This window comes from Porites lutea, chromosome 9 (assembly GCF_958299795.1).
Source record: "Porites lutea chromosome 9, jaPorLute2.1, whole genome shotgun sequence".
NCBI lineage: Eukaryota > Metazoa > Cnidaria > Anthozoa > Scleractinia > Poritidae > Porites > Porites lutea.
The window spans coordinates 23126673-23141194 of NC_133209.1; the positions used below are offsets into that span (position 1 = coordinate 23126673).

A 14522-nucleotide genomic window follows, 5' to 3' on the forward strand; every position below is an offset into this window, starting at 1 on the left:
TTCTGCACAAAAAACGTACATTTAACAGAATAAATTGTGTTTGCTTTATAACACAAATATTATAAGCACTAAATTTTATTGTAAATTTAATATTTCAAAAAATCCTGATGAAGTTGTTGGTGGGGGCTCTACTCTCCACCCAGCCCCATAGCTCCCTGGTCCCTGAGTATTCAACATAGAACTCTGGAAAAAGCTTAACCTTAGCAACAGATACAAAAAGTGTGTTTGGCAAGCCATTTTAACTCCTGTCATTGGCAAGATGAGTCCCAGAAGCACATTTCTAGGTAGGCCTAAGTAAAAATAGTAGTTGCATTTCCTAGGGTTAGGGTTAGGGTTATATTTGTTGTGGTTCAATTTTATTCGTGGTTTCAATTCTATTCCCCTTTGTTTTGAGGTATGGTAATGTATGATAATGAGTTGTAAAACAAAGGGACATAAAATTTTAAACCAAGGATGAAATTGAACCACAACATATACATACATGCATACATAATCTTTATTTAAACACGATAGCTTTTTTTGGGGGGGAGGATAATAATATGATGTGATTATATCTGTTCAATATAACAAAGTTAATGATGTTGTTGTTGTAATAGTTTTTAATCCTCTTAAAGCTTGTGGGGTCGTGTATATCACCTCAAATTAAATTTCAACTCCAATCTATACAGATGCCGAAAATTTTTCATTAGTGATTGAAATCAGCTTGTCTTAGTTTGTCAGGATCGCAATTGCGCGACCTTCGCAATGCATATAAAAATATGTCACGCGACCTGTTGCAGAAAATAACGAACCATCTCCCAAGAGGTCACGAAACCTCTGAACACATCAATATTCAAAGCAGCCTGAATATGAGCACAATTTTAAATAATGTACAGGTTGGCCTAACAAAAATCTTAAAACAATTGAAAGAGGCGGTTTTACTTTTCTTCAAAAGTAAGGATTTTTTGTTTTATTATTATATAGTAACAATAATAAACAAAACTGATGGGCGAACGGAAGTGGTTCAGTATTGCGTTTATATGTCACGCGTTCAACGATCAAGAACATGGAAGCGGCAGTTCACGGCCTGACCTATCGGGAATCTGTAAAGCCCCTCAGAAATCTCGTCACAAAATTTCCGACACATCAGCACTATGATAAATGACCAAATCTACCCCGCTCGTGCAAAAAAGGTACAAAAGTGGCCAACAGAACACTTTCTCTAAATATTTTTTTTTTATGCAATCAGAAAAAAGGGAATCCTTATGCTACTGGAACATGTTCTCTAAGAGCAAGGGACGTGCTCTGGAGCTCTCCCGTTTTCCCCGATTTTTGCTCCTATCTCTTGTAATAAAATCTTTCCCGTCAACACCCCCCTTGCATTACCCTCTTCGGTCTACAAGAATGTCAAATTTAAACGTTTAGCCGGGCAAGGTAGCATATATAATTCTGTACCGAACGAAGAGATTCCCAAAATTTTACTTGAGTTAAATGGTCGGCTCCTGAAGTGAATTCAGGAAGAGGAAGAGGGCGATTCTATTTCCGATTACGTTTCTCCTGAATTAAGTACAGATTTTTGGATTTCTGGGCAAACGCATTATGTCCACTGTAATGAAAAAAATTCTAATTAGAGTGATCCCGGAAGAGAGGTTAAATCCATCTCCACGACAACCAAGTCCATTCAAAGTCTAATCAAAGCTATTTCGCTATGATCAGCTGATTTACAAGAATCACCAAAACACATCGCAGACATTGCACTGTCTTCCGTTCGGCACCAAATTCCACGGTTTGCGATTTTGATAGCCACTGGGGCTGCTCCGAGTTTAGTTTTCATTCAAAACTAGTAATTATAAGATTAGCACATAAAAGACTTGGCTCTAAATCATAGAGAGCTGTTTGCTGTTAAACTGATTTGCTTCTTTTAAAACAAGATAAGATCGTACCCCTTTTTTCAGTTGAAATTAGGCTAGAAAATTATGTTGCCTGTGAACAGGATCCCGGGATGCTAAAAACATGCATTGTACAGGATTAGCCTCAAGGCTATACCTATACACGATAGTTGCGGGAAAAGCTATCATAACCATGTTAATGTGTTGGGAGTGTAATGCTCACTTTTATGAAATAAAAAGCAGCTTAGCCTTTTAAACTACTGTGCCTGCCGTTTCTTATTTATTTGTCTTTTTGACTATGTATTTTTTATCTATTTTTATCAAGAGAAGGGCACAGATCGAAAAGAAGTATTATAAGATATTTATTGAGCATTCGACTTACCTACGCAATCAAAGGCACCTGAAAAGAAATACAGCAAATTACAGTGTAAATTTTAGTTTAACCTTCAACACTGAGTTCAATTCACTCCGATTTTATCGAATAGCGAATAATATCACAATTACTTGTTGTACCGTGTAGTGAAACTGATTGAAAAAATAAAACAGTCAAGAAAAACAAAAACAAACAATAACCAAAAAAAAAAAACAGGGATAAAACTATAAAGTAAAATACTGTCTTGTATTTTGAGTCAAGTCTTCACACGCTAAGGAAATCTAGAAAGGACATTCTCTTGCGTCCCCTATTTCTTGTACCCCTTACTCTCTGCAAGCCGATCTGACTTCAGTTTCTGAATATGATTTATGCGGAATTTCTATTCTGCGCAGTCGATCCTTACACTGAACGTGTCCTTTTCGAAATATTATACAACTATCTCCCAAGGGGAGGTGAATAGTGAAGCGAAGCGTCGAGGTATATGTATAACTAACACTGTTCACCGACACTGACGCCAAATCAGTTGGATAAAAATGAAAAAAGTAACTTTTTTCAAATTAAAAACATCACTTAGTAGGACTTTTTATTTACAATTTACAAACATTTCGGGAACTTTGTCAAGTGCATTTTACGATTTTGTTGCAAATTCTGCTTGAAAATGATCAAGCAGCACCTCACTGAACAGCTCACACAATTGGCTGTGAAAACAATAGAAACGGTGACATAACTAGACTAACAATGCCCCTATCCCTGAAACAAAAGGCAATATTACCTAATATTGTTTTAGTCGACCACTGAAATTGGAGGTTCATGTGAGGTACTGGACTACTGAATAATTTTCTACCTACCAGTAAACACTGACAAGCCAAGGATAGTCGCTTTCTTGGTATTTGTATAAGACTGCTTCATCTATCGCTCAAATTTCGTCTTCCGAAAATGCCTCGAAGCGAGACGCCATCTTGGCTCCGGTCGTAAAACAGTGAATGATATTCCGAGTTACAGGAGCCAATCAAAACGCGCGAAAAGTGCTATTCACTGATTTGGTAAACACTAAAAACTAAAAGTAAGCCCACAGAGTCTACATATGGTTAACTGGTATATTAGTTTCCTGTCTGATAGAAAGCAAAGGCTGGTATACAACGGTACGGGGTGTGATTGGATGATGATCAGTAAAGAAACAACGCAATTTAGTGTGAGTAGACCTCATCTCTTCAATTTGTTTTTGGACGATCTGGAAACCGACAGCAACCTCGACAATGTATCGATGGTTAAGTACGCGAACAGCGATTCCATTATGCTGGTTATCGTGAACGAAAGTTTGGACAACTCTGAGAGAGCGCAATTTGCACAATTTATGGTTTGGACCAACAATAATAGCGAATGAAATGTAATACGGCTAAATGTAAGGAGCTAGTAATTAGAAAGAAATGTAACAATTCAGTATACCCGGAAATGTTTAATATTAAGTAATATGATCGTGTAACTTTACTAGGTGTAACTTTCCAATCCAACAGTAAATGTTCCGAACATGTTAAGGCCAAATTATTGGAGGCTAAAAAATGCGTGTTTGTAATAAGCGGATTAAGGAAAGAGGGTTATGGGCAGAAAGATGCTGACCTTCTATTTAAATCAATTGTGCTGACCTATGGACTCTCGTTTTATGGTGCTAGCAAGGCTGACCTTGTTGTTATGGATTACTTTCTGAAGAGATGCCATTAAAGACGCTACACCTCAGACAAATTAAGTATTATGATCTTTTGGAACAATCTGACTGATTATTATTATTACTATTTTAAAATTATTATTATTATTATCTTAATATTATTATTATTGCTGCGGAGCGACCGAAGGGAGAGAGCAGCAACATAATCAGGATTTAAAGGAAATATATAAGGGGCGACGAATTCTCGAATTCATCACTTTTTACCACAACGCATTGCATTTAACCACACTTTTTACCACAATGCATTGCATTTAACCAGAGTGCATTGCGCCACGAACAACTCAAAGAAAAACACGGGGAAGTTCGGTGGGTGAGAGAGTACATCGTTCGCTGCTCAGACTTAGAGTTTTCTTTGTGGCAAATATTCTACAGCACGGTTAGAGGTCTTACCAAATTTCAAGACACGCAGGAGTCTTTCAGATGAGTACGATGGTTAACTTGGGGATTGGATTTCAATTCAAGAGCCTTTGACTCGTCCAGGTGTTAAACCTGACGAGAAGATGAGCATTTGCTCGTCGACTCCGCAATACGGGGGATATACAAATTCCAGCTTGCTAGAAGGTAATGTGAAAGTGAGAAAATGTCATGCAGTGCTATTCTTAAGAAACTGTATGAGCCGAAAATGGATGTGATTTTGACCATTCGCTTCAAAATAACAGCGGAAATCGAGATAACAAAACATATGTTTTGTGTCCTACTTTGCAGACGAGGACGTGTATCGGCGTTTTGAAAAGCATAATTATGTTCTTTCATTCATTCATTGCCATGGAATATGCGTTTACATTGTTTTTTCACTGTTAATAGCTCGGTTAATGCGGCTGGCGATCATCTTGCCGGCGGAAGTTTCATGGAAAAGGAATAAAATAATAAAATCAAGACTTTTCCTACAAAATTACGTAATCAGCCTCTGTGGTGTAGTGGTTAGGTGTAGTTGCGTTGAGCCGAAGGTGCAGTGTTCGAATCCTACCGAATTCTTTATTCCTTCTTTTTTTTTTTCCGTTTTTTGTGTTGTTGTTTTCTATAAATATATAGCTAAATAACTGTTACTTAATAAAGTGCAACAAACAGCAAGAAAAGTATTGTGTTTCCAGAGAAAATATCGTGCACCGTATATTCAATATATGGATAAACAATCTGAATTTCTATTATTTCCCACAATTTACTGTGGGAAAACCAGAGTTATAACCACTTGATCATTTTCTAAACAACGTTCCCACGAGTTCTTTCTATAGACTGATAGTAAATATTCTAGTACTTTCCAACATGTAAATAGGACATTCAATGTCATTTTCGATTCTTTTAAGTCTCACTGCCTAACTAATGCCAGTATCAACAGAATGTGCCGCAGCATTACTATCTTTTAGATACCCTAGTTATTATTATTAAAAGGGGTTAGACGTTTTGGATATACCTTGTTCACCGTATACACCTTATCTAAACGGAAAACAGGATTTCTGGAAATTGACCATCGTTAACATCTGTACAGTTGCTGTCTTCCCTATCCACGGAAGAAAATGTAAACGTAACAACGGACTCTTTCACAGTATCCAAGATCCTACCCAGCCCGTTACATCCTCTTCCAGACGGAGGACCTGATATCAACGCTTCAATCTGATACCTTGCGTTGCTTTTTAACACAGCTGCAGAGTCGAACATAACTTCAAACCCATGATAACTGAAGTGTTTAGAGTGCAAAAGTTTTGAAGAATATGTTCCAGATTTGGATACTACAGTTATTCTACTACCAGTATCCGTAACTTTCAGTGTTAATGTGTAGCGGTTATTTTCACTGCCAAATAAGCGGAGTCCATGTAATGTAATGTTTTTGTCCACAGAAAAGCAGAGCAAATCACTGCGCTCTCCATTGTAATTCCACGATGGACTACATAAGGGAAACCTGCAGCAGCGTATACAATGTCCAGCATGGGTCAATTTCCCCCGCGGAGACTCAGAAAACGCGACAGGCCTGGGAAAGGTTGGTACTGTAAAGTACTTAAACAAGGTGACTATTTCATCTGAAGTTAGAATGTTTGTATCAAGGACGTTGAGAGCAAACTCCTCTCCTGTCATAACCGGGAAGCGCAAGGCTTTTATCATTTCTTCGCCGAGGATTCGTCTTTTAATTGGACCTTCTTCTGCCAAGCCTTGCTTTTCGCATTGTGTAGTTGCCCATCGATCTACAGCTTGAAACAAGGAGACCTCTTTGATCGACAAATTGTCTCTCGCAACAACTTCTTCAAGTAAGGATCTCTCAATTGTCTCAAATCCTTCCGATTTTACAGCCGCTTCTGTATGATTCTCAATCAACATCCAGCATCGATCCACCAGGGCTTTTTCTTCATATTTCTGCGCAAATGGCAGGATGCTGAAAACATTGGAAGGATCCAACTTTTCTTTCAGATATTCTGCGCATTTGTTAGTGAGTGAAGGCACAATGTATTTCTTGGCCAAGTATAACACTCCCATCACATTACTTCCGCTGAAATTCACTTCATCGCTGTACATATAGCGAAACAACTCCAACAGACTCCCGTTATCACAGTCAGGCAGTTCAATAGTGTCTTTAGTCTCAGCCAGTTCGCCGTAAAACATGGCCTCAAACACAGGACTGCCAATCGCCAGTATGAATTTGTGAGCTGGAATCACTTGCTTACTTTCGCTTTCGCCATTGCTCTTTGTAGCAATAAACTTGACATCGCTCAAGCGATCATTGTTGAGCATAAACTTGCCTCTTTCTCTGATAGTGGGTCTTGTCGTTTGCCAGTTTGTTTCGGTAGACATATTTGTTTAGTCAAACTGTAGTAAGAAGTCAAAAAATCTCGCCTTTTAAGTAACTTTTACACCCTAGCATGAGTTGAGCAACAAATGATAGCCGCACACGCGCAATATCAACGCATGTTAAATACGTCACGCGATAAGAGGTCACGAAACCTCCATAAGGTAGCCTGGGCTCACACACGACAAGGGCCCAGTTGCTCGAAGCATGGTTAGCATTAACCAGGGTTTAATACCTTGACAACGTATTGGTTTTGATACTGCTTAACCAATGGTTAAAGCTAACCATGCTTTGAGCAACTCAGCCCAGCACTGTAACAGTGATTGTCATTACGAAGCCATCGTTCTTGCTCAATTGCCTTCATTTCGGGCGTCGAACTAAAAATTTTTGAAGACGTCAATAAAACAATACCAAGAGCCGATTGAATTTCTTTGTAATCTCCACTGTACTGGAGCCCAATTTTCAACGATGCCGTGAAGTTAACCTTACAGCAATAGACCTTGTCACGGTTTTCGACGCGATCTTGACGAGTAGGCAAACGTGTGAGAAATAACAGTGTTTGAATGAGAATCTAATGTCGAATAATTTGCGTAAAACGGCTCTTCTGAAAAAAAATATATATCAATTGTAAACTAAAGCTACAAAGCAAAGGATTGTCCTAAAAAATTTTGGAGGCGTACCTGTGCTTAAATTTTTCCAGAGGCTTGCGTTAGATTTTCCATATGCTTGCCCGTAATTTTCCTGGGACTTTCCCAAATGTATAGGAAATTTAAAAAGTGCTTCTAGGTCTTCTAGTGCATGTAACGCCCTCAAATTGTGAAGCTTTAGTTAACAAATCATATTTTTTTCAGAACAGCTGTTCTACGGAAATTATTCGAAATTAGATTCTCATACAAACACTGTAATTTCTCACGCGTTTGCCTACTCGTCAAGATGGCGTCGAAACCGTGACAAGGTCTATTAAAGAACCCATTTCTTTAAACAAAATTGGCGCTGAGAACGGAGGTGGTTGTATTGTCTATGTCGCACGTTAAAAGTTGCAGAACACGACCTGACTTTTGGGCGATTTGTAAAGCCTCGAACATTTCACTGCAAAATGTGCAACCCCGCCCGCGCAAAGAGGTACAACAAGGGTGGATTTAGGGGTGGGCCCAGGGAACCCCGGCCCCGCTTTTGTCCGGGAGTTTTTTTCTTTTGTAAACGTGTGTAGGATGGTACTTCGAGCTTTGTGTCTTAAACACATTTTCTTTAATAAACATTATTAACAAGAAAATTTATCGAACCAGGAGCCGAACGTTGTCTTTGGCGGAAGGTTGTACTTTCGCCCCAGTCGCTTCGGCCCTAGTCTGCTACACAGCCATTTTTAGTGTCGTCACGCAACGCTCCTCCCCACTAACCAGTGGGGAGGAGCTTTGCGTGACGACACTAACAACGGCTGTGTAGCAGACTACTTCAGCCCTGCTAGCATCATAAAGTTTTAATTACTTCGTTGACCGCAACCACATCTGTGGTTTGTTAAATATTTCAGCATTACATGGTCAATTTGGAATCGTCCAGAATGCACTGGATTGCATCTCAGAGAACTTCAATCTCAAAATTTTCCATAAAGAGCATTGCGCCCGAGACTTGCTAGGAAAGTGCGCAGTTCGCAGTCCTGATGGGCGCTATCGTACCCTTATTATCATAGGCCCCCTCTATCACAAAATCCTCCGTCCGCCCCTTTCATATGCCATCAGAAGAAGGGAATCCAAATACTTCAGCAACACAGCTCAGGAGCTTCCCCTCCCTGGCGGGGGGAGGGGGAATCCGCATATGAAAGGGGTGGGCCGGGGATGCTCGTTGAAAATTTTGAATTAAACCCCTAAAGAAGACCAATCTGGGCGTGGCCCAAGCTTTTTTTGACCCCTAAAAGAGACCATGTTGAAACACAGACAATATGATATATATTTATATTTTTCGCGTACGACCCTAAACGAGACCTTCACGGCTAAATATGATGTCGTTTTGCCCAGAACACCCTAAGTGAGACCAAAATCCGAAATTCACACCCCTAAGCGAGAAGACGAGCATCCCCACCCCTTTCATATGCGGAGTCCCTCCCTCGGGCTTCCCCGCCGTTTGCCCCATTTTGCCACTATCTTTTTGTAGACTTTTAGTGCCAATGTCTCCATTCAATGTCTCCCTGCATTACCCGCACTCTTGGGTCAGTCCACAAGGTTGGCAAGAATTATTGGGCTAACGAATTGAATTTAAACGTCTAGCACTTCAGTATATATTTCTCCATCATCTCCTGGGTGTATCCATATGACAGTGTGTCTGGGCACTGTAGTTCTTCGCCTTTTAATTTAATTCCAGCCTTCAAGCTCAAGTGTTGTAAAACACATTAACTAAAACTATTATTAATGAAATTAACTGAAGATATGATAGTTGCAGTGGTAATTGCAATTTAAGCAGTTGCAAATTAACTCGAAAAAAAAAATATTGTTCTTGTTCTTCAAAAAATTTGATATCTAGGATTTGACACCTGGTAATTCTGCTTGATATAAAAAGGCTGTTTGATGGTATTTCAATGAATTTGCTAATAAAATAGGCGTTGAGATTTCTGTCAAGTGACATGAAAAAACCTTCATGACCCCACCCCCCACTGCAAGAAAGCACCTCAAACTTTTCTTTCTCCCATGATGTAGCCACCCCCCCCCTTCAAAAAAGGATAAATAATGAACACTCCCTAAAATCCGAGTGAACTAAATTGTGTAAGTTTTCAATAGTTACACTGTAATTTGCTGGGTTTTTTTTGGCTTTTAACTGTGTAGGTCGTATGGTAGTAAGGTGGGACTTGTTTTCGATCTTTGCCATTGATGAATTAATAACTGAATGAATTTATGAAATAAATAAAATAAAAACAGCAGGCACAGTATAGTTAAGTTGCTGTTTATTACACAAAAGTGAAAATAAAAACATCTAATTCATTTTATTTACATCAGTATATTATACTCTTGTTACTGCACTTTTCACAAACATGCGAACTCTAAAGGTCAAAAGCCGCCTTGAAAATTGCATTTTTCACTGCCATCAATCATAATGACGATCACAATAAGCAACGAACCTTGAAACACAGAAACACGCAAAATGGATCGAAATCTACCAATCACAAATCATGAACCATGACCTTTTGAACCCGTTAACTTAAAGTTTTGTTTACTAAGAGGTCCGTTAAGATGATTGACGGCAGCGAAAAATGGAATCGTCAGTTGGGTTTTGAACTTCAGAATTCTCGTGTTTGTGAAAAGTGCAGTAACAGACTTTTCCTGAAGACTATCTTAACACTCAGGCATGTACTGGCATAGCCTGTTGCATCAATGTGAGGCTAGTCCAGCACACTGCATTTTTCCATTTCCCTGGGATCCTGCTATTGTAAACAGGCAACATATGTTTTCATTGTTATCTGCTACGCATATAATGGCAGGAGATCTTAGCAACTAGCTCTATTGAGCTTTTCTGGGAAGATCCCCTTGGTACAATTAAGTCTAAAACAGCAAATGGGTCTCACATCTAAATTAATATAATATGAACATGGGATTTGTACTCAAATATTACCTATCCATTACTTATTAATTATATTTAACTATTTTAATGAAGTAAATCACTTTGTTTTTGATTGTACAGAAGAGATTATAATGCCAAGGAAAACTAAGAAGGAGAATCTTTTCTCCATCACCCTCATCATCACCCGCTGAGCTGGCTTGTTTCTGAATACGGTTCATACTGTGTTTCTCTTCAGTGCACTTGATCCTCACACTGAACATGTCCTCTTCATAATACAAGGGTTAGAAGTTTCAGGGGCACCCAACATCAATTTTCGGGAAAATATCTGTTCAGAAGATGATTTGAGATCTAGAATTTTCAGAACATTTGTTGTCAAATTTCTTGCTTGTCTGCCTCTCCTAAGATTTTTGAATATCTAAAATAAGGCATAATTGCCCACTTTTAACCGATTTTTACCCTAAAAAGGTCACCTAGAATTTTCGGAAGCCTTTTTTCTGGCTGAATTCTGGAAAAGGTAAGTTTTGATCCCTATAATTTTCGGATCACTAGACTCTCAGCTAGGAAATCCAAACAGATGAAACATTTTTAGGGGATAAAAATATGCCTAAATGTACCGTTCAAATACTAAAACACATTTAACAATGCTATGTTTAAGTGGTTTTGAACTATATTCTTGTTGGGTGCCCCTGAAGTTTTGGGGATATACTGTTTAAATCTATATATCTACTGAGAAAAAAGAATTTCTGGAAATTGACCACCGTTGACATTTGTATTGTTGCTATCTTCCCTGTATACGGAAGAAAATGTAAATGTAACACTGGACGCTTTCACAGTACCCAGCCCGTTATCTCCTTTTCCAGACCATGGACCTGATATCAACGCTTCAACAAGATAACTTGTGTTGTCTTTTAACACAGCTGCTGAGTCGAACATCACTTCAAATCCATGATAACTAAAACGTTTGGAGTGCAAAAGTTTTGGATAATATGTTCCAGATTTGGATACTACAGTTGTTCTACTATCAGTATCTGTAACTTTCAGTGTTACTGTGTAGCTGTTATTTTCACTGCCAAATAAGCGAAGTCCATGTAGTGTAATGGTTTTGTCTACAGAAAAACAGAGCAAATCACTGCGCTCTCCATGGTAATTCCACGATGTCGGAGTACACGAGGGAAACCTGCAGCTGGTTATGCAATCTGCAGCATGGGTCAATTTCCCCCGCGGAGTCTTGGAAAACGCGACAGGGCTGGGCGAAGTTGGTACTATAAAGTACTTAAACAAGGTGACTACTTCATCTGAAGTTAGAATGTTCGTATCAACAACGTTGACAGCAAACTCCTCTCCCGTCATAACCGGGAAGCGCAAGGCTTTTATCATTTCTTCGCCGAGGATTCGTCTTTTAATTGGACCATCTTCTGCCAAACCTTGCTTTTCGCATTGTGTTGTTGCCCATCGATCTACAGCTTGAAACAAGGAGACCTCTTTGATCGACAAATTGTCTCTTGCGACAACTTCTTCAAGTAAGGATCTGCCAATTGTCTCAAATCCTTCCGATTCTACAGCCGCTTCCGTCTGATTCTCAATCACTTTCCAGCATCGATCGACCAACGATTTCTCCTCATATTTTTGTGCCCATGGAAGAATGCTGAAAGCATTCAAAGAGTTTATCTTTTCATTCAGATAATCCATGCATTTGTTGGCGAGTGAAGGCACAATGTATTTCTTTGCTAAGTATAGCACTGCCATCACATTACTTCCGCTCAAATTTACTTCATCGCTGTAAATGTAGCGAAACAACTCCAACAGACTCTCGTAATCACAGTCAGGCAGTTGAATAGTGTCTTTAGTCTCCGCCAGCTCACCGTAAAACATGGCTTCAAACACGGGACTGCCAATCGCCAGTATGAATTTGTGAGCTGTAATCACTTGTTTACTTTCGCCATTGCTGTTTGCAGTAACAAACTTGACATCGCTCAAGTGATCGTTGTTGAGCAGAAATGTAACTCTTCCTGTTACACTGGGTCTTGTTGTTTGCCAGGTTGTTTCGATGAACATATTCGTTCACTGATACTGTTGCAGAACGTCAAACTGCCTCGATTTTTCGCAATCACTAGTATACTGACTAGAATTTTATCACCTTGCTCTTATTTATTTACGCTGGGGTATTCAGATGTCCAATCAGAAGCACGGAATGCTTTTGCCCAAATATGGGGTCTTTCTAGAGGTGTAACGTCCAAGAGTAACGTCATCACTAAAGAAACTAACGAACGAAACAATAGAGTTCACCTGGTGGCTTTATTGTTCGTTTGTTGTAGAGTTTCTTTTGTGTTACGCAATCTGTGCCTCGGTAACCTACAACCCTACAGAAGGAACCAAATATGGAATCAGAGAATTGAAGGGCATCCAAAGGCATCCCCGTCTAAAAAAAGCCAATGACGAATTTTTCAAGCCCGGTTCTCAAAGTACATTCACTACTTTAAAAAAAAAAAACCTTTGTTATATAACATAATCAACGAACAAAAACATGCATGTTTGCAGGTAGCCCGATTCTCAGACGTCCGAGGTCGTTCGCGGTCCCTTCGCTTCCCTCTCTCTAGTTTGCAGGTAGGTAGCGGAGCCGACGAGAGCTGACGAGTGTGTTGTCAACCGGTGTGTACGAATAATTTTGTTGTGAATATTTTCCGTGAAGAGAGAATAAAAAAATCTTCGTGCTCGATATTAAAGTAGCGTTCCGTCTCACCGTTCATTACAAATAATGCTATATGTCCAGTTATTCTGAACGGACTTCGTGTGTTGCTCTTAATAGTTAAGATAATATATAGATTTAGCCAGGGTTAAAAGCGAAGCTCCCGTTAAAAAATTCATAATTTAAATCAAACAATAAACTTGTAATCCACAGATCAGGGTACATTCATATGACTTTTGAGGCAAAGGCTAAGTGATTTTAGAGAAAAATAATTTGACGGTCCAAGAGTGAAACAAATTTTACATCGAGTTAATAGTCTTATTTGCACACCCAAAAATAGCAATCATGTTCGATCACAGTAGATTAGGCCTGGAAAACAAGTAGACCTATTCGTGTATTGTATTTGCATGAGCTGTTGCTCCGTTTGAGAGACCATGGATGATTGGATGACCCCGAAATATAATTTTAAGAAACACACGCGCCACGATCGATAGTCCTTGGTGGCAGCCAATTTACACGTTGTATTCCTCTGTCTTAAAGGGAGGCCAAAATAAAAAATCAGGCCGGATTTTTTGTGTTCGACAAGTTTACTTTACAAGTAAATCTTGGCGACGAATCTGGTAGCGTGTAAACCAGCCTTTTAAACATGCTTTTTCCCATCACGTCTCAGGTAAACGCAGTACTATGAGGCCCTTTTTTATCATACAGACCTCGGACAGAATTTTGTTCTTTTTTGCCCTATTTAAACCTATTATTCTGCAGTTTTTCACAATTTTGCAAGACAAATTGCACTCATACAATATCCAGGACGATCAAAGCACGCGCTTCCTTTGCACAACAAATTATAGCATTGACCACATTATAAAACGTTTTCATGCAAAGAATTCCATAATGCCGGGACTTTTCAGTAAGAAAAATCTGGTCCTATGTAATATGCAGGGTAATAATGATGGGCTTTTAGTGAAAACGATAAAAAAATTCCCAAAACCACCCTTTCGGCCAGCCGGACGGGTTCTCACTTTTGACAGGCACCAAATTTGCACTGCCGATTAATAGAGTTAACATTTACGCTTCAACATGATAGAGAATTTATTATGTTTAGGTTTTATTTCCCTTTATTTATAAAACTGCTTATGATTTGTTATGTGTAATCTTTAAAGCGAGCTATTTACGCCTGGCGTTTTGAGTATTCCTGCATGCGATGTTTATGTTCGACTGGAAACAACCGGTGCAGCGGTAAAAATTGCGAGAGGGACTACTAACAATCAATAAAATATAATTCGGTGAAACATGTAAAGAGACAATAAGTTTCATTCACGAAGACAAGTATTGAGAGTAAAGTGTCTCTGAAAATCACGAGTCAGGTAAGCATAAGCTTATTTATGTTTTAAGCCGGCTTCCCGGTGTTTGCTCTTTTTCAAGATGAACTCGAGGCAAGAAAATCGCTCAGAGCTTTCTGTTTACAGCCAAAATCATAACTAAATATTCTTCGGAACCTTCTCTTTGAATTTGCGGTCAAAAAATGTCTAAAGGCTTTTTAAACTTGATAC

General features: G+C 39.0%; 2 protein-coding genes across 2 annotated transcripts; both read right to left on the bottom strand.

Moving 5' to 3' along the window:
• Positions 1–5160: 5160 nt before the first annotated feature.
• LOC140947775 (BTB/POZ domain-containing protein 2-like) lies at positions 5161–6851 on the bottom strand. The gene has a single exon (XM_073396966.1). It carries the CDS (start codon positions 6743–6745, stop codon positions 5399–5401), a length of 1347 nt encoding a protein of 448 aa, XP_073253067.1. The 5' UTR covers positions 6746–6851; the 3' UTR covers positions 5161–5398.
• Positions 6852–9634: 2783 nt separating this feature from the next.
• Positions 9635–12418, bottom strand: LOC140947988 (BTB/POZ domain-containing protein 3-like). The gene has a single exon (XM_073397218.1). The coding sequence runs from the start codon at positions 12339–12341 to the stop codon at positions 11010–11012; it is 1332 nt and encodes a 443-aa protein (XP_073253319.1). The 5' UTR covers positions 12342–12418; the 3' UTR covers positions 9635–11009.
• Between the last annotated feature and the right edge of the window lie 2104 nt (positions 12419–14522).